The following is a 26,870-nucleotide window of genomic DNA, read 5'->3' as shown; positions in this document are numbered from 1 at the left end:
CTAGAAAAAGGAAAATTAATTCATTAAATATGGTCCGTGGCCAAAATTTTTGCAGTATTTCCTAATGAATAGTGACGCCTTGGCTGCTCACAGGGCACCAGTTCCTTTTCCAGGCAGTGCAGAGGGATCATGTAGATGGTTTCGACAGCTGGACGTTGTCACTAAGGTGGTGGAGGCACTTAGATGGCAAGCTCCTACAACGTTCAGTGGGATAGTTATCTGCCTTCAAATATGTGGTTGTTAAAAATGTAGAGGTGGTGCCATCAGCGTGGTGAGGAAAAAGGGAATAAATGGAAATGCCGTTGAGCCTTTGCAGTCCCTGCAGGAGCTAATAGAGAAACATCCTGCCATTCTATCTAGAATGGGAACATCCACGTTTCTCACTGCAGCTGAGAAGCTACAGAAAATTCAGCCAGCAGGATCAGCACCAAAGACGAGGTCCTACATTACCAAATGGGATGAGTGCAGGCACTCCTGGTGGGGAAGAGAGATCGCTCTCCTTGCGATGAGGAAAGTGTGTTGGGACACTGCACAGGGCATTATCATTCTTTTTTTTTTTTTTTTTTTTGCGAGACTGAATCTGTCTCATATTGTGTCTCTTTGGGACATCTCACCTGGAGATGGTTGAGGGGGGGTGGAAAGACTTTACTGTTCCCTCACGTTCCCCCAGGAAATGTAGTCCTTTTAGTGGTGAAAGCACAAAAATAAAAATTATGGCTAAAAACTGAAACAAAATATTTATGTTTGTATGACGAGTCTGGACCACTTTTTGTCACTGTGAAGGGAAATGTCTTATGTCCTGCAAGATCATGCTTCATCAGCCTTCACATCCCCAGTGTCTCGCGGGAGTTGTATCTCTCAGACAGAGTGCCTTTTTGCCTGCTTTTTAAGGCATGAGCATTTTTACCATACTGGAAAATGTTCCACGTCATAAATATAACAATTACTCATTGCCATGTAGCAAGGATGACTTGGAGATTAAAAGCTGCAGAAATTCAATTCTTTGAAAGCGTTTTTCACTCGTACACACCAAACCCATTTAATGCTGGGAGCACCACACATCAGTAAGCACAAATCCAAAAGCAGCATGAGACTTTCCCATGCAAAATACATCTGTAAATCACACAAGGGTACGATTTGCACAACAGGCAGGAGCAGAGTGTGGAGATACTCAGTCCAATCCAGGTATTATTAGTTGCAGGCTATGGTGGAGGGCTTGGGGTTTTCTTTCCTCTCCTGAAAGCAGTTTTGATAGAGAGATGATAATCCATCCAGTCTTGTGGGCTGTAAGGACAGGGCTCCCCCTTCTCCATGTGCTTTAATTCCCACCACGGGATCTGATGACACATGTAATAAATCAGCATCAGTCTGTTTGCTAGGTTAATCCTTGGGTAACTTTCTAGGACTCAGTTTACAAAATATTACTTGCATAAGTAACCTCAGTCCTGGTCTCATTCACCACAGTGCAGGCATTAATCTGGATGTATTAGAGGATTGTCTCTCACTGTCTGGAATTAACATTATGAAAGCGTTGGGAGTTTAAGAGCTCCAAGCCCTCTTCCACACTTAAGGGCTGCATCTGTCCCCTCAGGGTTGGGACAGTCCCTGTGCTGGGGTCTATGAGTCAGGGTGTCAGTTCATTAATTGCTGATTTCTTTTGGTTTAGGTCCATTCTTGGTGATTGCTGATGTGTTTATATAGGAACCATGGTCATTCTACGACAGGTAAGTAAAGCATTCCTCTCTTCAGCATTTCTAATTTTACTCCATCACCCTAAGGATTAATAAAAGTCTTTTTTTGGGGGGAAGGATCAAGTCAGGCTATTTTTATCCTATTCTATTTCCCTAAAAGGACTGTTACAAGATGCAGAGATACTCATTAGCCTTAATCCTTGATTGGCTTAGAGGAAATCATTGCTCTGTGTGTGTAGTCCAGATTAACCTCGTGCAATGTTCCACTTCTATTTTCTCATCTGGGATGGCCCAGAAGCTGCACGTGAGTCCTGGATATGCAGAAGAATCAAACAGCTTATTGCCTGCCTTGAAGAATGATTTAGTTAAGAATTGGTTTTGAACTTCCAGGAACAGTATTGCTTTGGTTGTGTAAAAATGGAGTCCTTTTTCACATTTAAAAATAAATTGAATTGAAGAATTAAGTTGTGTGGCAGGTCTCATGTTGACTCTGAAATAATTTAGGGCTTTGAATTGTAGTGTTCTCCCTGTGTCTAAGCATAACATCTCTCATTCTGAGCTTCTGGGTTGTCTCATTGCCATATCTCATGTGGGGAGGACTGACAGCACTACCATGTGTCCTGGGTTGGGGCTGCAGAATGAGGCTCAAATTTGTCAACACACTCAAAGCATTGAGGTGATGGAGCAAACCTACCCAACAGTTTTGATTCAACTCTGTGTCTGTCTTGGCAAATATGCTTTTGGCTGCAAATGGGCAGAAAGCTCTGGGCCTTTGAAGCCACATGCAGGAACTCACGTGGTACCAGTTTATACTAGTGACAAGAAGAGCTGAGGATAGCTTTGGGGGTGGAAGGAATGCCAAAGATCTCATGGAGCAACCAAAATGCTCTTTACAGTGTTGCCCTGACCTATCAGGAGCTCTGGCCCAAGAAAAACAGGCTGCACTTCAGTAGGGGAGATAAGGAGGTCGGTCTTCCTTCCAAAAGGCTCAGAGGCATTGGCCCCATGTCGCAAGCTCTGACTGATGGATTTTGCGATGCCAAGGAAAACAAATATGGAAATTAAAACAAAATAAGTTCATATGCTAATGTGAAAGCTCAGAATATCAGTTGTGGCTCTAAGAAATACCTTATAACAACTCTGTCTAGGATGGTATCACTCCAGGCTACCTGCAATGTCTCTCGGCTAGAGGTTACCCCTCTGTGATTCAACTACTAGTTCACAGTCCTCTGTATTGGCCTGAATTCACACTTTGCAGAGCTTTAATCAAATAGGCCATCTTCCTAGTTATCTAAAACCAAGGTGTCTTGTCTAGGCAGGGAGGCAGGGTGCTTCTGAAGCCAGTTCCTTCCCACCTGTCTTAGGGTAGGATGGATCTCCTTTCTGGAGATGTCTCTCTCCCTTGTCTACCTAAGCCCTAAGCAAGACTAGCTTAGGTGCTTGACATTTAGGTGAACCCAACTGTGATCAGAGAGCTGTGGTGCAGGGACATCATTCTTTTCTTCTGTCACCTCTGTTATCATGAAAGTAACTTAAGGCAAAGGGGACAAGTAGATGACTCCAATAACATCATCAAGGCACTTTATGCCATCCATCTAGACACTAATCAGCCAGTCCTAGGATCTAGTCTGGGATTTGGGTCCTTATTAAAACCTCAGGATGTGGTTGGTCTGGTGTGAAAATGGGGCTGAATTCTTGGGCGTTTACCTCTTGTGTCTGTAGTGTTACATCAGTAATGCTGGAGTAGAGCAGGACTGATGCTGCCCTTGTGTTAGCAGATGAGGGGTTATTTCTAGGATGTTACAATGGAAGGAAAAACTTAGTGGAATTTCTGTACTGACAGCTGGATGCTGGAGAATAAACCTGGAGCCATTTGTGATTGATATCTTTGTATCACTTGAGTGCTCAAAGCCCATCACCTCCAGGCAGGTATTACAAGAACCGTTAGCAGCAAAGCTTTAACATTTGGTTCAATCTCCTATAGGCTTTTTTAGAGCAGATACTCAGTTGTTTTCCCTACAAACATCTTTTACTTCATACGAACTTGGTGCTGAAAGTGTATAAGGAATCTCCAAGTAGACTCCCAGAAGTTATCAACAATATTTGATACATTACTTTGGGATTAACGCTTCTTATTATTAAACAAGAAAAACCCTAGCCCCCTAAAACAATCTGCGATTTTCAAAAAGCTCTTCCATTTCTTGCTATTCTTGATAGTTTTGAGACTAATTCTCCGTGTGGGTTCAGATGCCGAGCAGGTGCTGACAAATATCAGGGAAAGAGGTTTGTGTAGAACTTGTTGCTTACTGCAGAGATCTCTCTGCAGCATGGATAAGGTGAGCGAGGACCCCTCCATAATGAAACAAGTGAGGTTGTCCAGTTGTTAGCAGATACAGGCATTTTCTGAGGTCACTTTATATCAGTTTACCCCATCTAAAGGTCCAATCTGGGTCACACTTGAACCACATTGCTCTCTGTGGTCCAAAGAGCTGCCATTTATGGTGGTGCTTAGTTGCAAGTAGCAGCAATATATGTATTTTGCCTCCTTTGGTTTTGCTGAAAGATTTTAGAAATACATCTGTGCTGTTCCTGATCGGTATGACTTTCAAGAGAGCTTTCCCTCTGTCTTGTCTTTTTTTTTTTTTTTTTTTTCATTCTTGAATGTGCACAGCACACTTACGGTCCTCCCTTCCCATCCCTTTTCCCCTGAAAACTTTCTCCAACAAGATCAACCAAAAGAGCAAATCACCATTCAGGCTAGATCAGTGCAGAGCTTTTGGCCCCTACAGCTTGGTTTTCCTGTCTTTACCCAGCTATAAATCCGGGAATTTTGAAGACGAGCCCATGGCATTGCACCCCTTCCACCCTCCCACCGAAATGATTCCCACTCGGATCTCCCTTAGAGGATGGCTGTGGGCAGCTGAGCGTGGAGGGCAGTGCATGGCTCTGAGCAAGGAAGAGAAAACGCACAGAGCTCCTGCCCTGCGTCTTCCACCCAGTAATTCAGAAGAAAAGCCAATATTGTTCCTCAGCAGGGGCCTGCAGGGAGCCAAACTTATCAGCTTTAGTTGCTAGCAAATTACTCATGGCAAGTCCATTTCCATGCACAAAGAAAACGAAGAAGAAAAAGGAGGGCTTCCTAAATTCATGCCTTGGCAGCCTGACAAGTTCATTCGGCTCCACAGCACAGCGGCAGCTCATTCCTGCACGTTCTGTCTTTTATTTAAAGCAGAGATGCTTTTAGAGCCAGAGTGGAGACCAGGAGGGTGTGGTGGCCCTGGCCGCAGATGACCACAGAGCCTGGTGAGGGGCACATTACTGCTCCAGGGAGAGGGCTTTGCCAAGGCCACCACTGTCCTGGTGGCAAATAAAAAATGTTTGCTGCTTGCCACATGGCTAGTTTTGCCAACTGCATCTTCTTGCTCATGTAGACAACCCTCATATAACATGATCTTAAAGCCAGGGTTTCCCAATGCCGCAAACTTCCTGCTGCTGGGCCAGACCAACAGAAATCAAAACCAATTATCTGCTAGGGAATAAAGCATGATCACAAAATATAAGTATTTCATGTAGGACTGAGTTCAGCATCCCATGAAGCTCATCCACTAAACTAGACTTGGCAGAAGGTTGCATCTGTATTGTTGTGGTCTCCTGACCATGTCCAGACCACGTGAGGAGCATTGCTGCTGTTGTGGGTTTCTCCCCATCTTAGTGGCCCCCTGACGTGCTCCTGGGGTTATAGGGAAAGAAGTAGAAATAGGAGTGAAAAAAAACAACGGAGCACTAAGCTAAGCAGATAAAGGAAACCAAAGCTCAGCCAGAAATTCAGGTCCTGAGGGATCAAGTGCTGTGGACATCTCATGCTCTAAAGCTCGTTTTAGTTCAACACCAGAGCAAGGAAGGTGTCTCCAACTAGTCTGAAGCTTTGCAGGAGCCAAGGCTTGGACAGAGACTTCAGCTTTGCTCTCCTGGCTCAGCAGTGCTCCTGGTGGGGTGACTCTTGGGGGCAATGCCAAAACCTTGCAGTTTCTCTGCAGCCATCCATCCTGCAATGGCTGTGCCAGCTCTGGCATTTTTTTGAGCATAAAACCCCCAATACAGCTTCAGCTTTAAACCCCATACAACAAGTCTTACACAAATGAGACTGCCATTTACGTGTTCATGTCTGTGTTTTCTGAGGATGTTTGTGGCTTCCTGTCCTTGTGCCAGGACTGGCTTTTAGCTAAAATTGTCCTTTCCCCTTCTTGTAATTTCTGAGGTGTTTGTACAGAGAGCACTTTCCTTCCTAGCCTTGGAATTGATCAAAATCCTACAAACCCCTTTTCTTCCCCTTGTAAAACAAGCTCTGCAGCCCTCTCTGGATGGTTGCAGCCATTTCTGCACCTGCTCCAGCTTATTTTCTTCTTGCTAAGAGCAGAATTGCACATTGCACTGCAGGTAAAAGGGATTTGTGCAGTTCATTAATGAGCAGGAATAGATTTTGTGACCACCAGCGTTTACAGAGACTTGGTTTGATGCTCCAGGAAATGTTTTCCCTTGGCGGGAGTAAGAATAGCAGAGACCAGATTTTGAAATCTTTCAGTCCCTTCACAGACATGTCCCAGCTGGGCTCAGCGCGCATGGGTTTTACTTGGAGCTGACATACACTATTTGGGGTGTTATCAGATAATATGCATTCAGCTTTGCTAAGTGATTCATTGTGCTATATATTTTGTTAGCAAGGAGGAAGGGGTGGGGGAGAAAACCAGCGTTATTGTAGGACTTCTCAGGGCTGATCCGTAATCATGTTATTACAAAAAGCAAAGTGTAAGTCCACTGTTTGGATTCTCTTTCTCATAAACACTGAATAATTTAAGTCTTCTCCCATTTATGCCTTGTATCTGTCTGATCTATGAGTCTGAGGCTTCCCTGGATAGCTGTAATGCAGCAATGAAAAGTCCAGCACAAGCCAACCAAAGGGCACATTTGCATATAGATTGAAACATGAATCATTGCGAGCCATTCATTAGCTGCAGTGCTCAAGACATTTGGCATTTTAACAGCTCTCTGCATCAAATCCTTTCCATCAAATTTATAGGACAATTAAAGTGCTGGGGTAGCTGTGTGCAGAAAATGAAGCTGCAGGCTAGGGAGATGTTCTTGCAGGGCTATGGCTGCAGAATATAAATTGCATGATGTCAAATAAAGGTAGAGCGAGCAATCTCAGCCCTAGTGTGGAGATACCCTGCCTCTTAGGGAGCCTGTCTGAAACGCGCTCATTCCTGCTTTTTGATACCTTAGACAAGCACTCAGGATCTATCTTCCCCAAAGTATACGCACTGAAAGCTTAATCTATTTGATCTCAAGATAAAGAAGGCTTGGCATGAGAGTTGTTGTATGTGTGGGTGAGTTTAGTTTTGCTTTTTAAGAGGCAGTAGCAAAATACCCAGCCAATGGGACATTCATTTGAGGACATAGGAAACTTCAAAGGACTCAATAACAGAATTTACCTTGAATTAATCTTGGAATCTTAGGCTTCCCCAGGGAAAATCTACATCCTCGAGGACAGCTCTTGCACAGCAGCTCACATATCATCTTGTCGTCTTGATTGTAGCTCCTCCGTGTCTGTCAGAGCCCTTAAAGACAGAATTTAACTTGCTGAGACCTGAAGTCTGGAGCAAGAGAGAAATTCAGCCCCTTGAACTACGTCTTACTCTTACACCCTCCGGCTCATCATCGCCTCAAGTTGTGCCAGGGGAGGTTTAGACTGTATATTGTAAAAAATTTCTTCACCAAAAGGGTTGTCAAGCACTGGAACAGGCTGCCCAGGGAAGTGGTTGAGTCGCCATCCCTGGAGGTATTTAAAAGATGTGTAGATGTGGTGCTTGGGGACATGTTTTTGGTGTGGTGTTAGGTTAAAGGTTGGACTCAATGATCCTAAGGGTCTTTTCCAACCTAGATGATTCTATGATTCTATGATTCTATAACCTGACTCTGAAGAAAGTCACACTGTTTGTATGTGCTTTCTGTAAAGAAAAAACTTGTAATTAATCTTGAACCTCACGTGGCCATTGAGCACCAGCTGGTGGAGCTGGGGGCTGCTGGCCCTTCTAGCAACCCCTTTGCAAGAGTGAGGTTCGGGGATGGAGGTCAGAGATCCTTCATTCCCACCCACACCCATCCCACCCATCATCTTATCCTGCTGCTAGGGATCAACACCAGGGTTGATTTCCCTTGGTGCTCACACCAGCCATTGAGCCTCTGAATACTGTTTGTAACGGAAGGAAGTATCTCCATTTCCTCCGCAAACAGAGCAGAGCAAAGGATCTCCCATCCCATCCCGTCCCATCACCGCACACCCGCCTCCCTCTATCTGCCCTCCACTCCCTCCCAGATGTGTGATACAGCTGTTGGCTGGACTGCATTGTCCACAATTTCACTAAAATCATATAACTTACAAGTGCTTTAAAAAACCTTGAACATAATTTATTATTTCTTATGTATTGCTGTTATTTTTACTCAGATCAGTTCTCAGATGGGATACAAAGAGTGACAACTGGAGGGATTTGGGTAAAAGGTAGACATTTAAGCCAACATGACTGCAGTAAGAAATGTTTGTGATGTCATATGACATCCTTCATGGAGTGTGGGACCATGCTTTAATCTGCTCCTTGTACGAAGGGCTGAGCAGCAGGCAAGTGGCTCTCCCTGTTCGAGGCGACCTTCCTCTTCATCAAATTCCTCTTGCAAAATTGGCAAACGTTCAACAGCAAGGCATTAAAAAGGAAGCCCTCAACATTTCATGGATTTGGGGTCACAGGCACATCTGTGGAATGACGTTGATGTGCACTAGTGAAAAATTTGGCCCTTATGGCATAAAATTCCTTCCTTTTCCAAGCCACAGCATCATTTGCTAACACAGTGTAGATTTGACAGCTGTTTTCTGAAAGAAAAAAAAACTAGCTCTGGTTTCTGCAATCAGGTTCAAGAAGCTGTGCGTGGCTCCTGGGGCCCAGGGGAAGGAAAGCAATAACAGACCTTTTCAATAGCACAAATTGAAAAATGGCATTTCTTTCTCAGGAGAAAGTTGAGCTGGGCGCATAGATAATATCTGCTGAGAAGTCATTGCCTGGTCAATAAATAAAATAATTTTATTGGAATTAAAAGCTGACTTTGAAGACAGAATTCCAATGAGAACATCAAAACAATAAGCTTCATGTCAGTCTTTAGCCAAACTCAAGTGTTTTCATTAAAAGCTTTGTTTATATATTTTTCCTGTTGCATTTTAGGTTTTGGTGAAATGGAATTCTGTAAGGAAGATTTCCAATAAGAGTTTTGGAGGAGTAAATCTATTTTTAGTTGTTTTATAAATGTAAGCAAAACAGAAGGAGGACTTGGATGTTTGCTAGAATACACATAAGGAGACTATTCTAAAAAAAAAATCTGTTTAAGAGCGGAGAAATTCAGTACTGTGAGTGACATAGCCTGAGATACGCTGGTAAGCCAGCTGGCACTTTAGATACCTCTGCTGGGGCTTTCAACAGTGGGGAAATGAGATAAACAAGTGTGCACTGGGATCTGGGAATTTGTATGCTACTGCTTTTGCATTTCCATTTTGCCACTCCTGGGTGTATTTACAGATACTGCTCTAGTGGTCTGGCTCATGCAGGGGTTGTGCATTAGACTGTTGCAATATAAAGGAATTGCCTTTCTGTTGACCACGAGAAGGTGATACGGCAGATCAGTCCTCTCCTCCTTCCCAAATCACCCTTGCTGCTATCTGCACAAGGGAGGTGGCACTGGTGGAGGGATGCAGCTTCTTTCTTGCACTGGGGAAAGGTCAATCTTAAAAGTTTACAAGGATTTCATTCTCCATTGGTCAATTTTGTGAAAGGAGAAAACTTTACCAACGACAAATTATGAGGACTTCTGTTCCTGAACAGAAATTATTATAAAATTCTGAACAGAGTTACAGTGTGCTGAAGTTGGGAACATATATAAAACAGCCGTATTTGTTCAGATCCAGGTCTGTCCCATCTCGTATTCTGTGTCCCAACTGACTGTTGGTGACCACCAAGTGATGAGTAAGCATACTGTGTAATTTCCTCACAATATTTTCCTATCCTTCAGCTAATTTCCTGGCCTCCACCTATGAACTTTCAGCTTAGGGATTTCCCGAGCCTGATGTGATTTATTTGGTTAGCAGTCCCTAATGCATCTCCCTTCCAAGCACTTATCAAGCCTCCTTACTTATCCAGTTGTCCAATCCACCTCCATTGCTTTTTGCTGAACCTAGTCCCTACTGACTTTGGTTGATGTCCCCTTATTGTTGGACTGGAAGAGTATTTTAGACAAGTATCTCTACAGACTTGTCCACTCTGCCCTAGGCATCCACATGGGCCACCGATGAAGATAGGATGCTACCCTAGATGGTCCTTTGGTGTGCCCTAATCTTGCACACCCATTGTCATGTCCTGCCTGAGGCAATTCCACTTACATCCTGATAGTATTGCTCCCTCCCAACTCTTTTACCAAGAAGCAGACGCCCTCCATCCTTTCCCCAGAGTAACTTTAACAAAACCCGGGAGAAACGCATGCTGAAGAAGAAAGAGCCAAATGCTGCTTGTTTTTAAGATTGGGAAAAACGTCTATCTGGGACCGAGCCTTGCCAATGATTTGCACACCACAACTCGGAAGCCTTTTGTGCAGCCAGGGTGAATGCAATGTGAGCAATTTATGTGCATCTCCTACCACCCAGCCAGACGTTTTATTGCCAGCACCATTGCTGGCAAATGACTCTTAAGGTCACACACTGCATTTTCATGATCTGCAAATCGCTTTGTAAAGGTATTTTACTGCCCCTTAACCCCATAAAATTTCTAGATTTGGTGCGAGACAGACAGGCAGCCCTTTCCCATTAAGTAGATGCTTGAAGTTAAACAGCATTTGCATCCAGCAAAATGCAATGGAGGCATTAGCCATATTTCCATGCTGAAACTCTGTCAGCCCATTCCTTACAGAAACATAGCCATAATTAATATATCTATGTGATAATACTCTTGCAGTCTCAAAATTAAGGCTATATGGCAATTACTGAGTTTCTCAAAACAAGTATAAAATTGATGAGCATTCTTCACATGAATTAATTTCCGTTCATATGATTTAGATTTTCACATGAGCACCAACCAGCTGCCTGTTGCTGGACCAGGATCTCTGCCATGCTAGGCACCTTGCAAACCCACAACAAAACCAAAAGTTTGGTTCCAGGAGTAACATTTAACAAAACCCATTTTTAATGGAACCCTTTTCAGCATAAGGTGGATAAAATGTGAGAAAAAAACGCTTTTGGAGGCCACATTGCCCTGTGCAGCATATGCAAAATGGACTGTCCATGTAATAAAACACCCATGAGGAAAATAAGAAGTACCAAGAACACAGGAATTAGTTGCTGTGCCAAAATCATGCAGAGCTTATTTCTTGTATGGTTTTATTATTCTAGCTGCTAGAGTTCAGGACGTCCATATGAAAGTCTAATCCCACTGGCAATTTTACCAGCCATCATTCTTTGGTAATTTCATGTAAGAAATAGGTCCAACTCGCTGTTTTCAAGCTGCGGCTATTGCTTTGTTTGCAATGGTTGGTGATTTTTTGGTGGGACGTGGGTTTTGAAGCAGGTTTCTGAGTTTGTGTGTGTAAAAAGGACTGATGTTCAGGGTCTGCCTTCTGATCGCTTTCTGAAAGCCAAGTCTCTTCAATATGTGCCCAACAAGCTATAAACCATTAGCTGTAAAGCCATCCAAAGCTCATAGTTTGAAGGCATACACAGTGCACATCTGTATGTGTCCTGATCCAACAAGGCAACTGTCTTGCCTGGGTCTGCCAACTACAACTGTGATTTGAACAGTGATGATTATCCCTATCTCTATCATCTTGTGCCAACATAAAAACTCCACTCTTTCTCTGTTTGCAACATTTAGGTTAGGGTTTATCTAGCTGGACTTGCTGACTGGTTCCTTGAGACCCTTAATTAACCTGGTTGTCCTCTGGGGTCCCTACCCCAGAGCCTTCTGGAATTTCACACCTCCCACAGCCCAGCTGTGATGGTATGAAATTTGGGATTGAAATGCACACTCTGTCATTCCTCATTCTTCTTAGGGTACCATTAGCATGAAAGTTGAATCAATCGCATGGAGAAATCATCAGAAACAAACACCTGATGCACTTGGTAATTCCAGAGAGTTACAGCAGATGGGGCTGGTATTGTGTTGCCAGGAGCCCACGGCACAGCTCTGCGGCTGGTCCACCTCCTTCCTTGGATAGACCCACCACCAAGTAATTCAGGAAGTTTTCCAAACACGATAGGCAGAGAGGCTTGAAGAATCCAGGCAAGTGTCTGCAAGTACCGATCTGCTATGGGTTTCCATTTCAAGGATGGTCTTGCATGGAGCCAACCCTGGAGTCTCCACACCCATGAAGCAAACAATGAAATATGGATTATTTTACTGATTTTATTAAATACTAGTAGGATTCTTTTTGTTATCTGTTTCCTGATGACAAAGAAGTCTGTGTGCTTCATGTTCTCAAGATTTTTTTGACATCTGGGAGTATCTTTTCACCTTTTAGAGGGACGCTACTTGTATCGCAGCATCTCTGCATCCTTGTGGCTGGCACCTAAGGAACAAAACCCAGTATCAAGATGTTTTGGATTGCATCACAAACAGTGCCAGCACGATTATTTTTTTTGTTTGTTTTCCATTATGCTTTCTCCTGCCATTCATTCCTATCAGGATTTGGCTTTTCAAACGCACCCCTGGAGCTGTCCCTTAAGCCGTCATACCACAAAGTCCCTCAAGATGCTATTAACTGAGCTGCAAACTAACCTTCCTCCAGACCCCCTCACTCTCCTCAGTAACCAAGACAACCCTCAGTGAATAAGCAAAGGCAGCGTGTAAAAAGAGCAGTGCTGCTCAGATCTGGCGTGGCGGTGAAGGAAAAGCAGCATTACTCCCGTTTCATTCAATATTTCCAAAGATGAGACATGATATCTTAAATGATAGGGCTTGTCTAGACATGTCAGTGCCACTTTGGCTGATGCAGACCCTTAGCACAGACACGTTTCTGCTAGGAAAACTGCATTTATATGAATATAGGTTACTCCTATATGGGAAAAGAATACATTTTTACTAGGATTAAACACTTCTTTGCACTATGTCTACATTTCTTTTTATGAAGGAATAGATGCACAGATTACAATAGTCCTACATCTATTTGGTACGCAGGAACTAATTGCAGACTAGATCTCAGTGAGGTTACAAAAAGGCAAGGAGGAGGGACAGAGGAGCCTGAAGTAAAGAAATCAAGGAGAAAGGATCTTCCCAGAGCACAAAAGGTGAAGCTCCTTCCACCAGCTGAAACTGTGAAAGATAATTTGACAGTTTGCATATGAAAAGTAAAAGAGATTTTTATCACAGACGGTGGGAAGATCCTGTTTTATTTCCCTAGGAATAAAATCAGGTAAAACAATTGAATTCATGTGGTTTCTTTTAGGTGTCTTTGAACAGTCTTTCTGAGCCAGGATGAAAAACATCCCTTCCAATTTACATTTCTGTGTATGATTTTTTTATTATTATTATTTTTCTCCTTCATCAGTACTGTACATTAGAATTCAAACCATGCCCTTTTTGTAAATCATTGCAATCTTGAAAAGGCTGTATGCCTCAGAGGCAGAAAAACGTTGGGTGGAAATACCTGATTACTTCTGTCTGTTGCATAGCTCTGTAGCTTTTGTGCTCATCAGCTGGGACTTTTCTTTCATGAATCAAATCAAACAGCTCTCTGCCTTCACCCAGGGAATAAAGCTCATCCATGAATGAGGCAGAGCCTCCATCAGCGCTGCTCGGTGATGCCACAGCAGATACCTGCACAGGCAGCAGCTCCGTTCCCCTGGCCGTGCTACCAGCTGCACGTTCCTGCTGCTCTCCCTGCTCCTTCATTGGAGCTTTGCAGATTGCCTGATGAGCCAGTTCAGGGGCTAAACTAGCAAAACACTTTGCAAAAACAGGTGAAAATGTTGCTGCTGGGTTAAGTCCCTGAGCCGGTTCACTGTGGGATCAAATCAAAGGATGGGAGCACACACCTTAGCTGTATTGTCCAGCCATAGGGACCTGCTAGAACCAGCATCCCTCCAAAATTGTGCTCAGAGAAGGAGAGGGCATTCCCTTAACCCCATCTTCCTAAAGCTTGACATACAGAACAGTATGCATTTAAAGGGAAATGTCCAAAATCTTTGCTTCTGGATGGCTAAGGGCAAGTGGTTTCCATCGTACCTCCTATTGCAAACTAGGGAGCTCTTAGCTGCACCCTCGATTGTCTGGAGGACAGGGGTGACTGTTGTTGGCAGATTTAGAGTGGACCTGAGAGCTCCCAGTGCGGTACCAGTGCAACCTTTCTACTCCTAGGACCTGAAGGAATAAATCTTGGTCTAACTGTACTAAATTGCATGCTCCCATCCTAAAGCATTCCCCCTCTGATTCCTCCTAGTCTTATTTTTCCCATCTCCGGTTTTCCGGATTTGTACCTCTTATGATTGCTCTGTCGTCTTCCTTTGGATTTCTTCTATTTGCATTTAGGACAGGACCCAGCCATGGGGCTAAAAGTCTGAGTCTTCATTTCCTGTTCTACTTCTGCGTCTTAGCAGATTTTTCAATCACATCCCAAGCAGTGGCCATCAGCTTTTTGTGTGAGACCTGATACGCCGTGCTCTGGCACGGCTTTTGGGTGGGTGACGCCCGGGGCCAGCCTAATCTGCTTGTAACGTCAACGGATTGCTGGATTCTCCACTTCGTCCACAACGGTAATGCTGTACGAGTCACAGATTAAGTCTTCTATCTCTGTGTTTGTCTGCATGCTTAAAACCCGCTCCTGAGCCGAGAGGTCTCAAACAGTCAACAACAAGCTCCTTGCCAAAAGCCAGGGACGAGGTCAGACATCACTGGGAGCTGAGCCTGGATTGGCACCACACTGGATTGTGCCCCTGCAAACCTGATTAAATCCATCATTTTTGCTCCCAGAGTCTTTGACTATCCCACAGCATCAAACGGGAAAATGTTGGTCTGGGTGCCACGTTTGTGAGTTGTTTTTTCCCTCCTGTCAGTATCAAAGTTACATGATGAGCGACCGGTGCATTGATTACTGAATTATTTAACGATTCTTCTTGCATCTCTGCCTTTGCTTCAAAAAACCTTTGTGTGTAGCACATTACCTTGGCTGAAAGCTGGTGCCTGATGTACTACAAGCAATTGGGAAGAGAATCTTATTTCTTGATGAAACAGGAGAATTATTCGGGTTACCAACTACCAGCACTACAGTTTGTTGTTACGCAGAAATTCAAGCTTTTTCTTCCTTTCTCACCTTTCCTTGATGCCAGTGGCAACTGCGCAGCTAAAGATGAGTGCAAAGAATAGAAATGAGCAGTCCTAATTCTCCTCTGGGTTGCACAGCTGTGGATCGAGGAGAAGCTCCATTAAACTGAGCAGGGCACACCTATGTAATCGAGAGCTGAATTGAATCAGATAGGTGATATCTAGAGGTGATATGTGTTTTTAGTAGCGCACAGACATGATGCTGCCCAAGGGATTCAGGTAGCCGTTGGAGTCTGCACTGGCATAATATGGTGCGATGCAACAATACATTTAGATTTCAGTCTGCTCCCCAAATGATATTGAAATTTGGAGCTGGGGGCGGAATGCCTACATTTGCAATTGCGTCTGTGTGCACTAAGGATTTTCTGCTTCAAAGATGAGCAGTAAGAAAGTAAAGGACTCAGCTTGTATTGTGCCTGTTAAAAAAAAAAAAAGGTGCATAAAGAGTTTGTTTTCCATCAGTTGTCAGAGGTATGGCCCACAAATCACATTTGGCCCACATGGCGCATTGACACCTATTCTGCAGGGTATCATCTTTCCTATTTTAAAAAAATAAGTTTAGTGCTGCAGGGAGTAATCGGTGGAGTATTGCTGACCTGAGTCCACAGATTTACCTGAATATCAGCCCTTAGGGCCCACCACACTAGGGGTAGGAGCCACCTTAGCTAGTTTTGGACACCTCTATTGTAGATTTCTGCCTCCAAAGTGTCCTCTTCACACACCCCTTTAGGTCAGTATCATCTGACCTAGTTTAAATACCTGCTTTATGCAGAGGTGACTGTAGAAGTCTCTTCTCTTTCTTTCCCTTGAATGTAGAGTAGAATAGAATAGAATAGAATAGAATAGAATAGAATTGAATTGAATTGAATTGAATTGAATTGAATTGAATTGAATTGAATTGAATAGACTATTTAAGTTGGAAGGGACCTACAATGATCATCTAGCAAAGGTATGGATGTCTTGCTCAGAGGTGTACACATGCACTGGGTTACTTGAGTCCCACCTGACCTGTTTCATTGAATAACTGAGTTTTTCAGTGATAGCTGCAAAGTAACTGGTTCAAGAACACTTCCTCAGCCCTGGCAGTGTCTGACACATTTTCTTTGGGTCTGAAAAACAGGCTGGGGCAAAGAAACCCAAGATTTCATTAAATTAGGTGGTTCACCTGCTGTGAGGGTGCTTCCTGCAGGTGGCATTTCCCTTTTTTTTTTCCCCAGCAGTGAGGTCGACACCACCACGGTAGCACTTAATGGGAGCTCAGGTCTCAGCAGCAGAATAAACCTATTGCCTGGGTCACATCAGTTCCTTAGGATGAGCATTTACCTCTTACTATGCTCGTGCACAACATATGTCACAGCAGGACCTGGATCTCAGCTGTGCCTGCTGTTGCAGAGGTATAGTAAATCATCAGATCAGGGTCCAGCATGGCTCTTCGGGCTCATACTTCTATCTCTGCAGTGAAGAGTCTAATGTTACCCTGGGGAGCTGTAATCTAAACCGGATGGTATTGCTGATGGGCTGCCAGCCAGGTTTGTTTTCCTCCATCGTGTCCCTCCCCTTATTGTCCTAAGTGTGTTTATTTGTTTCCCACATAAGGTATAGCACATTCCTTTAGAAAAAGCATGCTGATAGGAGGTTTCGTGCTGTTGCTTTGCCCCTTGATGCATACAGACGGGAGGCTGGTTTCCAAGCTGGGTCATCCCTTCAGAGGGATGGGATTTCCCATTTCCAGGAGGCTGCATGCTCGGGCCATTCAGACAGCACTGCAAACGCCAAGTGCCTCTGGCTGACACACGTGACTCTGTCTAACGAGTCCCACTCCTGCTAGCAGAGGAGAAATGCAAAAAATATGTAATTGAAATGTGTGGAATTACAGACCTTCAGCAGCCCCAGTGTCAGGGTAAAAATAAGCACACTCATGTAATAGGACTGCAGAGACGGGATTCAGCCCTCTGGGCTTCCACCTCTGCTCCAAGGAGAACCTAGCACGAATCATTCCACTCCTCTGTTCCTTAGTTTACTCTTTGGCAGCACACGGAGATACACAGCCTCAAAAATATGGTACAGGGTGTAGCTGAGTGATGATTGTAACGTCTGCTCCAGTGCAAAGTGAGATAAACACATTGGCAGGTCTTTCTCAGGTCTGCTGCTCCCACACTGCTCCGGGTACCATGGTATGGCAGTGAGGAAAGGTGTGCTAATGAGCAAAGAGCATCTGTAGGACTCAGATCAAATCCACAGAGCCCATCCTATGCATCCCTTTATATACATTTATTCAGTCCTTCCTTCCGCGTGCATCTTCTTATTGATTATTAGCTTTGATTGGACATCTGTCTAGGGGAGCAAAAATACAGTCATTTACAGCACTGTGTGTTCAGATCATGCTGTAGGTAGATATGAGCTTGCTACATTTGACGTGCATCTCCTTCTCCTTACATTACTATTGCATCTCATGTACATTTTTGCTTGCTCCTTTGGTGGACAATAAACATCCATCTTATTAATCTATAACTTGCCTTCTTATCCATGAGACTCGACCTCTTCCTTAAATCACCTGCACAGCCACAAGAATTAGACACCTTATTGTTTCAGGAGTTTATAATATGGCTTAAGCCTACAAAGTTATTAATCCATTATCTGTCCCTTGGGCAAGGATTGCCTCGCTCTTGTCATTGCTGTTCACTGATGAGCAGAAGTAGCTCGGTATGAATTTGATGTAGCCATCATCTATGGTTGTCCTTGGTGACTGTGTCCTATCAAGGGGAACTATAAAGCCTTTGTTCTTCTAGATAACTTTCCACCAAGAATATGTCCTCTGCATCATGGACAAATGGATTCAAAACCCCATGGAATCAAGGCATCGGTAGAGTTTGGCATGAAAATAGCGATAAATGAGAATGGCACGGAAAGCTTAGCAGCTGCACCACTATCTAGTCATGCATTGCTCTGGTCTGTACCAATGAGGCCGAGTTAAATTCAAAATTTCCATGGAAGACACTGGGGCCCAGCTAGACTAGCTTTAAATTCTCTAAAAGAGCAGAAAAGCCTTTCCTAGATGAAAATGAGAAATCTCAAGTGTATCTAAGATAGGACAGGAAAAATCAAATCTAGGGTGACTGTAAAATGTCTCGTGCTCTTCTGATTGGGCCAGCAGTCCTGATTAGTCCTTACAAGAACAGTCCTCCCTACCTAGGAGGCGAGATTGCAGAAGCGGGTCTGTAAAGCAGTCAGTGCAACCTCGTTATCTCCATGGTCCTCATGTTCATCACATTTTCATCCACGGCCCAGGCGCTCCTCTCACCTATAGGCACAGAGGCTGTGCTGCTCTGAACACCTTCCACTCAATTATTTAAAATTCAGTTGCTATGGATCTACTCAAGGCGATCAGTTTAAAGAAAATGCAGATGGCCTCTGGTTTTGAGTTCCCGCTGCGCTTTGGTTAATTTGGTATGTAAAGGTATTAGGTTAATTAAATGCCATGTGTTGCATGAGGACTGACTGCATTTGTGGATTAATAAGCACCTGAGTGTGTTCTGTGCTGAAAGTCCTCAAGCTGGCAGATGGTTATTTCACTAAGAAAGGAAGGTAACGGAGAGAAGTCACGGGGAAATGAAGAGGTTTCCTGCTAATCCTGCAGCTATTTTTCCAGAATGGGGGGTCGCAGTGTCCTTCAGGTCTCCAACCAAGTATCACCTCTTACTGGAGAGACTGGAAGAATTTAAGTGAAGAGAAGTTCTTCAGTTTGCTTTGAGACTCTTGCAGTGTTGGTCGTATGGAGTGAGTATGCTGGCCGGCCAGGGGAGGACCATGGCTGGTGCGTGGAAATTTTTCTGCTAGGAAAAGATCTTTACCAAGAGCCATACTGTGAATCAGGTCAGAGTGTGTCCTGCAAAGAGCAGGCATGGTCACGCTGGAGGTCTAAAGCAAACCGGCCACAGCTATTTGGGATTCATGGTGGAATACATGTAGAAAGAAGAGAGAGGGACAAATACCACTGCAAGATTTTGGACATGTTGAAGAGGAAGAAAGTTGTTTTCATGCAGCCATGCGCTGAGGTGGTGGAAGATCAGGAGAGAGACCAGGGCAAATGGACACTACTCCGCAATGTCAACCAGGCCCTGAAGCCCACGACCATTTTAGCGGTAAGATAGGGGTTCCTAAGCCCTGAGCATGACTAGAAGCTTTCAGGTTACTTTGAAATTGGTCTTGCTGTTTGATGGGATCCTCATACTGCTTGTGCCAGCTTCTCTCACCTTCCTCCTGAGTCTTTGTTCCCCTCCAAGCACTGCAGCTCCCCTGTGGTGCAACCTTCTTGCTCTTTGCATTTGGAAGTTCCTCCTAAAGATCCTCTTCATGAATTGTGTTAATCTGTGTGTGCACCCATCGTGGTGTTTCCTCCTCTTGCATCGCTGTTTGGTTGTCACTGCCCATAGCTTGTGGGGTCCTGAGGGTCTTCCCCAGAGCATTTGGAAGGACACTAGCACCCAGTGGCTGCATTGAGGAGGAAGAGTTGAACCATGTTGATACTGTAAAGTGACTGGTGGTATTCTCACTTCTCCAGTACTCGGTCATGTGCGTTGGAAAACAAACTGCATCAGTCTAGGCATGAGGCAGGTTATGCAACTTATAAGCCAGTCTGCCCAAGCTGGTAAATGCATGAATCGCCCCAATTTGCCCTGAAATCCCCAAAATATCTGCTGCTTTTGGGGCTGATGAGACAGTGATTGCATCAGCGGAAGGAGTGTAACTGACTTCCATGGGTTTTATATCAAATCGATTAAAGTCAGGGAAAGAAATAGGTCGGCACTCTTAGTAAGTGATTTTTTTTAACCCTCCAGACCTTTCTGAGCTTACCAGCTTAGCCCATCCCATAAGACTTGCTTTTTTCACCAGTATTAAGAACTGCACTTTAATGTGTTTAGAAAGAGCATTTTGATGGGATGAGCACTCTACGCATTAGGCAGGCAAAGCACAGGAGTTGTCTTAGCGGTAGTACAGTATCAATTCACCTCGGGGAGAGCAGACCACTTTTTTATCTCAGCTGTGTGGTAACAGAGCACATGAAGCAGACTGCTTTTACAGCTATTCAAAATCAGAGGTTTAAAAACCCCAGCATTACAATTCTTGTTTCCTTGATCGAGAGCAATTTTTACTCGGCTGCTGAGGTGTCAGAAGGGCTTTCTGCTGAGCAGGGACTGAGCAACCTGGCTCTTCTCTTGCCGATACCTTGATCAAGTTACTCACACTGTGCATGAATTTGCCCAGCTATGCAGCGAGGATAACAGTGCTGAACACTCTGAAATGCTTTGAGAGTCTTGGATCAAAGGAGATAAGAAATGAATATTAATATATGTGGATTTATAATGTATCTGTGCATGACTTACTGCATTCATTAGTTGGTGGGTTTTTTTTCCTTTTTAACTGAGTTATGAGATGTGAGGGTAAGGCAGTTAATGAGAAAAAGATCTGAATATTATATTTTTATGAGCTGGGTAAAGATACTCATAACAGTGCTGTTGCACGCCCTCTGAGGAAAAGAAAACGCAAACTAAGGGCTGGATCCTCAGCTCCATGTAAGCAGGATGATTTTGTTGATATCCTAGGTGAAACCTAGCAAGCAAGTGCCAAGGGTTGAGTCTACCATAAAATGGCTGGGGACCCCTTGTGTGTAGTATTTCTCCATGGATGGATCCCCAGGTATAGCCTTACATCCCTGTGGCACCCACAGGTTAGTATCTCGTGAACAGTGAGTTGGATGGTGAGCGTTTCACCGTGTTTTATACTGCTAGGTGTCTCCAGTTCCCACTGCCCAGTGTGGAGCTGAAGGTTGTTCAGCAGCTCATTGGGTCAAACAAAATCTATAAATACTCTGTCCACAGAAATGGTCGATAATGGATGCTCAGGAAAGGGGTTATATCAGAGCACATGCAAAGTGATCCCTCCTATTTTTCACTTTCCCTTCTCCCAGCAGTTTTTCAGGACTTCAAAAGGTAGATATTGCATTTGCATTGTGCTTAATAGGTACAAGTGGAGCTGGCCCCCAGGAATGTGGCATTAGGTGGGGCCACCAGTTCACAACATTAAACTCAGCTGCATGAACATGTACGTTTGCTCGCTTGATGCAAACATGCCTGACAATAATTTAACTACGTAGGTCCCAATTTTAGCACCTCCTCACATTGAGAATAGGGGTGGGGAACAATTCTGCTTTGTTTCAAACAGTGTGGGTCCTGCTTGGGAGTGTAGTTTGGGGTTTGCTTTTGTATTGAGGAAAACAGCTCCTTTAAAAGCCTTTTTGCATTCGAGTAATTTAATATCCACAGAGCTGATGAGCAGATAGTCCCTGCCCAGCAGGACTGACAGAGGTCTGTAGGATCACCAGTGACACGGACTGAGTGGATAAGGGTCAACTGCTTGCTGTGTCTTCCAAAACAAAACCACAGAGGTCTCAAATAAAAGAGGTGAAACACTTGAAACATGCAAAAGGACAGAGCTTTTCAAGCTATTTGTAGACAAAGTCTTCCTTTGAGATTATGGATGCTAAAACTTTGCACAGCTTCAGTAGATAAAATCCACCGAGAAGTATTAAATGCAAAGAGCCCACTTACAAATCACTGTAGCTGGGATACCTCCTGAAGAAGTGTGTGTGTGTATATATATATATATATATGGTATGTTCTTAACCCTTCCTTATCATCCCCTTTTCACCAGTCCCTAAAGTAGTGGAATGTATCTTTGATAGTACTTAGCTACAAGGAAAAAATGTGCCACAAGCCTCCAGACAAGGCTTTCCAGAGCTTAAAACCATCTCCTAAGCATGACTTTCTAGCATAGAGGGTAACATCTAGCTGGGTGGGTTTTTCTGCCTGTATCACTGGTCTGTAACCTGTTTGCTGCTGGATGCAGTCTGTGACCAACAACCACTCACAAGCTCATGAAACGGAGAGAGAGTGCAGTGGGTGTATGCAGTGTGGAGCATGCCCTGCTGCTGTTACCTTGCAGGGGGTTTCCTGAGCACCTGTAAAAAAAGGGATGGTTTGTGGTTTGTAAAGGAAGTCATTTGACTTGTACCAATGATTTTGGTCCAAAACATCAGCAGCTTGTATCCCAAGGGATGCTGAACCTTCTGCAGCCCTGAGTGTAACTGTCCTCTCTTTGGTTCCAGGGGGATTATGTGTGGATGGACCTCAAAACTGGACGGGAATTCGATGTCCCCATTGGAGCGGTGGTTAAACTGTGTGACTCTGGACAGATCCAGGTTGTGGATGATGAAGGCAATGTACGTACAAAGGATTGTGATGACCCTTCTTCAGCTCTATGGCCTGGCTAGGCCGGGGTTATACGGTCATGATGATTTACTTTGTCACGGGCTTCTCATGCATCCTTGGGAATCATGCCATAGTTTTCTATTTGTAAAGACAAGATAATGTTCTGTCCCTACTTTGGTGGCTGTACTGGGAGTGAAAGGTTGAGAAGCTTCTTGAGTACAATGATAACAGAAGCCTCCAAAGTACATTTAAATAGTGCTTTGAGCAAACCCACCTCGACCTGCTGTTCCTCTGCTGTTATCCAGTCCTTCTTGACCTCCTACCAATACAGGATTGCCCAAACACTGGTTCTCCTTCAATTTCGCTACTCTACCAGGCAATGCTCACTTGCAGCCCAGAAAGCCAACTGCATCCTGGCTTCATCAAAAGCAGTGTGACCAGCAGGTCGAGGGAGGGGATTCTGCCCCTCTACTCCGCTGTGGTGAGACCCCCCTGCCGTACTGCGTCCAGCTCTGGGGTCCCCAGCACAAGAAGGACATGGAGCTGTTGGAGTGAGTCTAGAGGAGGCCACGGAGATGATGCGAGGGCTGGAGCACCTCTGCTATGGAGACAAGCTGAGAGAGTTGCGGTTGTTCAGCCTGGAGAAGAGAAGGTTGCGGGGAGACCTTAGAGCCCCTTCCAGTCCCTACAGGGGCTCCAGGAAAGCTGGAGAGGGGCTGGTGACAAGGGCAGGGAGTGACAGGACAAGGGGGAATGGCCTGAAGCTGCAGGAGGGGAGATGGAGATGAGATGTGAGGCAGAAATTCTTCCCTGTGAGGGTGGTGAGGCCCTGGCACAGGTTGCCCTGAGAAGCTGTGGCTGCCCCTAGCTCCCTGGCAGTGTTGAAGGCCAGGTTGGATAGGGCTTTGGGCAGCCTGGGTTAGTGGAGGGTGTCCCTGCCCATGGCAGGGGGTTGGAACTAGATGGGCTTTGAAGTCCCTTCCAACCCAAACCAGTCTGTGCAGTGGTGGCTATTTTAGAATAACATCTGTATCACAAGCAAAGAATGATCTGAGGAGGTTCTCTGTCTTTCATCATTCTTTTTTCCAGCCTGGGATAAGTGTAAATGCTCTCATTCCCTCCAAGGATGGTAGAAAGAGATTTGGTTCAGCAGAGTCCTTGTGTCCAATTTGAGGTGGCTTTTGAAGTGATCAGTCTAAACAACACTCTGCCAATAAAAGCGTGATCTTGTCACCCCTGTGCATCCCTCTCTCCTTCTCTAAATCATCTTTTCTCTACTCAACAGTATTTTGTGGCAGAGAGTTAACCAGTGATGTGAAAATGTAGTTGTATGAAGGGAAGAACAAATCTGCTATTTGTTAAAAACTCCCCCCGATACACTGGATGTCTGTGCAACCCTGGATGTCTCTTTCTGCTCCAGTATACCAAAAGATGTTTTCCTTCCTCTTCTGTGAATCTTTCAAATTAGTCACTGCCATGTCCTAGAAATAGAAGCTCTGTCCTGTGCGCTAATGCACCACCATATATGTTCTTTCATCTGGTCCTTCTGCCTGGGGTGGGCTGTTTCTGTCTGTCATCCCAATGGTGTCTCATTTGAGTTATCTTTCTCTGCCCTTGCTCTCTTCCCAGGAGCACTGGATTTCCCCGCAGAATGCCAGCCACATCAAACCCATGCACCCCACCTCCATCCATGGAGTGGAGGACATGATCCGCCTGGGGGACCTGAACGAGGCAGGAATCCTCAGGAATCTGCTGATCCGCTATCGAGAGCACCTCATCTATGTGAGTGTCCTCCCCACCTCCACCTCTTGCTCTGCACTGCACTCCCTATTCCCCTTAGTTATGGCGAACCCACATGGTGGAAACCCTGATTGAACTGAGCATCTGGGTTTCTACTTTCACCTGGACCCAAGTGGTGGAGGGCTTCTGCACTGTAGAGGACACATTGCAGAGTTTATGGATGCCCTAGTGAAAGATCCCATGAGTTAGGTAATGAGCAAAGTCCATGCCACCTCACTGTGTAGCCCCTTTAGAAGTTTTGGGGACATGCATTAACTTTCTTCACACACAATAACCAGTTCGACCCAGACCATGTGCAAGCTGTAGCAAACCTAAAGCAAAAGCCTTTGGCAACTGCATGCTGGATGTGGCCCTTCTTCCCTTTGAACCATTAACTCATTCAGCCCAAGTGGATGAAGACAATTGCTGGAGGTGCAAGGGGTGGAGGAAGGATGAGGAGTTGCATGCATGAAATAACTGGGTACAATGAAGTTAGCAACTCCCAGAACAGATGTAAAGTATCTCCTCCATCTGTGTTTATGACTTACTAGCTCTGGGTTGCCTGGGATCCTCACAGCTGATCTCTGGGGATAGCAGAGTTCTTCCTTAGGTCAGCTCAGTCATGTCATGCCCAGTGGACCCAGTGCAGTCTTGCCAACCCAACCAGACACTCAGAAAATGAGCATTTTACATGGAGCTGGCCAGAACTACATCTCTCTTCTGCAATAACATTGCAAAGGCCACCTTCCCAGCAGGACAAGAGTCTCTCTGCTGGTTTGATCAGTGTGCTATATATTGTGTAGTCTGGTGCACATTCTTGGGGCAGAAGTACAGAGTGTGTGTGTGTGTGTGTTTGCCACTAGCTAATGTACTCAAACAGCCTGTGCAAATATGGAAAATTTGATATTGCTCTCAAATCCTGCAGTTTTCAGATACTCAGGTAAGTGCCTGTTGTGCCTTTGAATGCCTTTTCAAAGCCAACTGGGAATCTAATTTTTAAAAGGTTCTAGAGACTGCTACATTTTCAGGCCAGAGGGAATTGCAGTAGTCTGACCTCCTAGATAGCATAAGCTAACAGACCATATCCAGGATCTTATCTATCAAGTGTGCTTGTTCTGCTTGATGTCCAGTGCCTTTTGAAAGGATGGTTTTGGATTAGAGCTGGGCAGTGATGGAGAACATACCACTCTATTACATAGGCTTTTCATACGGTTGACAGCCCCCTGCCCCCAAGTCTGGAAGATATCCATCTCATCTTTCAGAGATGGATTTCAATCCTAGAGGAAGGGTATATTGCTGCTGAAAAGGCACCCCTAATTTCCCAAAGCTTGGAGGAGAAAAAAGACCCCAAAATTCATCTCTCACCAAGGCACCTTATCTGTTGTGCATGATGCCTAGGTCCCTTGTATTGTCAGTTTAGAAGAAAAGTCATGACTAAAAAATTATTCACGTTAGATGAACTGAGTCACTCCCTGGAGCTCTTTTCAGGGAGCCACAGCCATTTATAATGATAAACTAGCAAAAGTTAGCAGGCCAAATTCATACTTGAGGTGGTGTCTTCATGTGCACTAAGCACCCAGAGCAGTCACCAGAGATATTGGTAGAGCCAACAGAGCCAAGACTGCCTTTCAGCCGTGCAGAGGTGCCTGTCAGATGAGGTGATTGCTTTACAGCTGGCTGGAGCTTGGGTATCATAGAAGAGTTTATGTTGGAAGGAAAGTTCAGGTTGAAAGTCTATAGTCCAACTTCCTCCAGCTCAGAGAATGTCCATCTTCAAGGTTAAATGTAGTACTTATGTGGATAACTAAATTCAAGCAACCTGAATGCCACCCTAGAAGTACAGATAGCCAAGAATTTGTAGCTGATTGGCTCATTCAGGGAACATGTATTTATCCATTGAGCATTGCCCCTTTTTCTCCTATTTGTGGGCACCCTGCGGTGGTACCAAGTGGATTCCTGCAGCTCTCTCTTGGTCTCTGAGAAAGCTGGGATCAAGTTGGATATTTTTCCATGGTGTCCATGTGTCCCTCCCAGGGTCCCTATGTCATCAGGCAAGAGGCTTTTGCCTCACCAAGTGAACAGAGGTCCTCAGAGAAGATTTAATGTGTGCAATATCAGATTGCCATGAATAAAACCAGCTCCTTCAGTAAAGCTCTGCCTCTGAGTTCCCTCACCAAGCTATTCACAGACATCCAGGGAGATTACGAACACAAATGAGCACTGGGCAGAGAGTTGTTTGGCAGCATCATACTAATAAGGGCTAATGCAAAGGGCAGCTGCTAACCTGGAGGTGAGCGTGGGCGGTGATTTGGGCTGAAATGACTCAGTACCTGTGTGGTTTCTCTACGAGCTCTTCGGGTCTGATGGTGACAGCGCAATGTGTCTTACAGAGCTACTGCATAAGGGATGGCCACATCCCACAAAGGGATTTGCATCAAAGAGGTTCCAGGTTACTGTGCCTTGATTGCTCCACACCACCAATGGCTTTGGAGTGCCAGCCCACGATCTTGGGCACAACACAGCAACTAGTGCAATCTCAGAATTAGAATGACACTCTCAAAATTACAGAGAGGCACATAAACCACCCCCGTCTACATGTGTTGTTGGAAGCTCAGGAACCCAACTTTAGATCTCATCTTTTAAGAGTGGTGGCACTAGGAGGAGTAGATTTGTGTCGAATGTGGTAAATAATAATGGCAGTTTTGCAAAGCCAAGATACTGTATGGATGCCA

The 26,870-nt window shown here is 44.7% G+C and overlaps 1 protein-coding gene across 3 annotated transcripts in view; it reads left to right on the top strand.

The window, feature by feature from the left end:
• Positions 1 to 26,870, top strand: part of MYO7A (myosin VIIA) — a 103,905-nt gene that overhangs the window by 16,977 nt on the left and 60,058 nt on the right. For all 3 annotated transcript variants that reach the window (XM_054809120.1, XM_054809110.1, XM_054809140.1), the window contains exons 2-4: positions 1,667 to 1,724; positions 22,257 to 22,370; positions 23,989 to 24,141. In XM_054809120.1, coding sequence (XP_054665095.1) covers positions 1,707 to 1,724; positions 22,257 to 22,370; positions 23,989 to 24,141 — 285 coding nt within the window. In that variant the 5' untranslated portion in view covers positions 1,667 to 1,706. The remainder of the gene's footprint in view (positions 1 to 1,666; positions 1,725 to 22,256; positions 22,371 to 23,988; positions 24,142 to 26,870) is intronic.

The sequence above is a fragment of the Grus americana genome, chromosome 1 (assembly GCF_028858705.1).
Source record: "Grus americana isolate bGruAme1 chromosome 1, bGruAme1.mat, whole genome shotgun sequence".
Taxonomy (NCBI): domain Eukaryota; kingdom Metazoa; phylum Chordata; class Aves; order Gruiformes; family Gruidae; genus Grus; species Grus americana.
The sequence above is the reverse complement of the archived record's forward strand: the minus strand, read 5'-3'. Positions and strand labels throughout refer to the sequence as shown.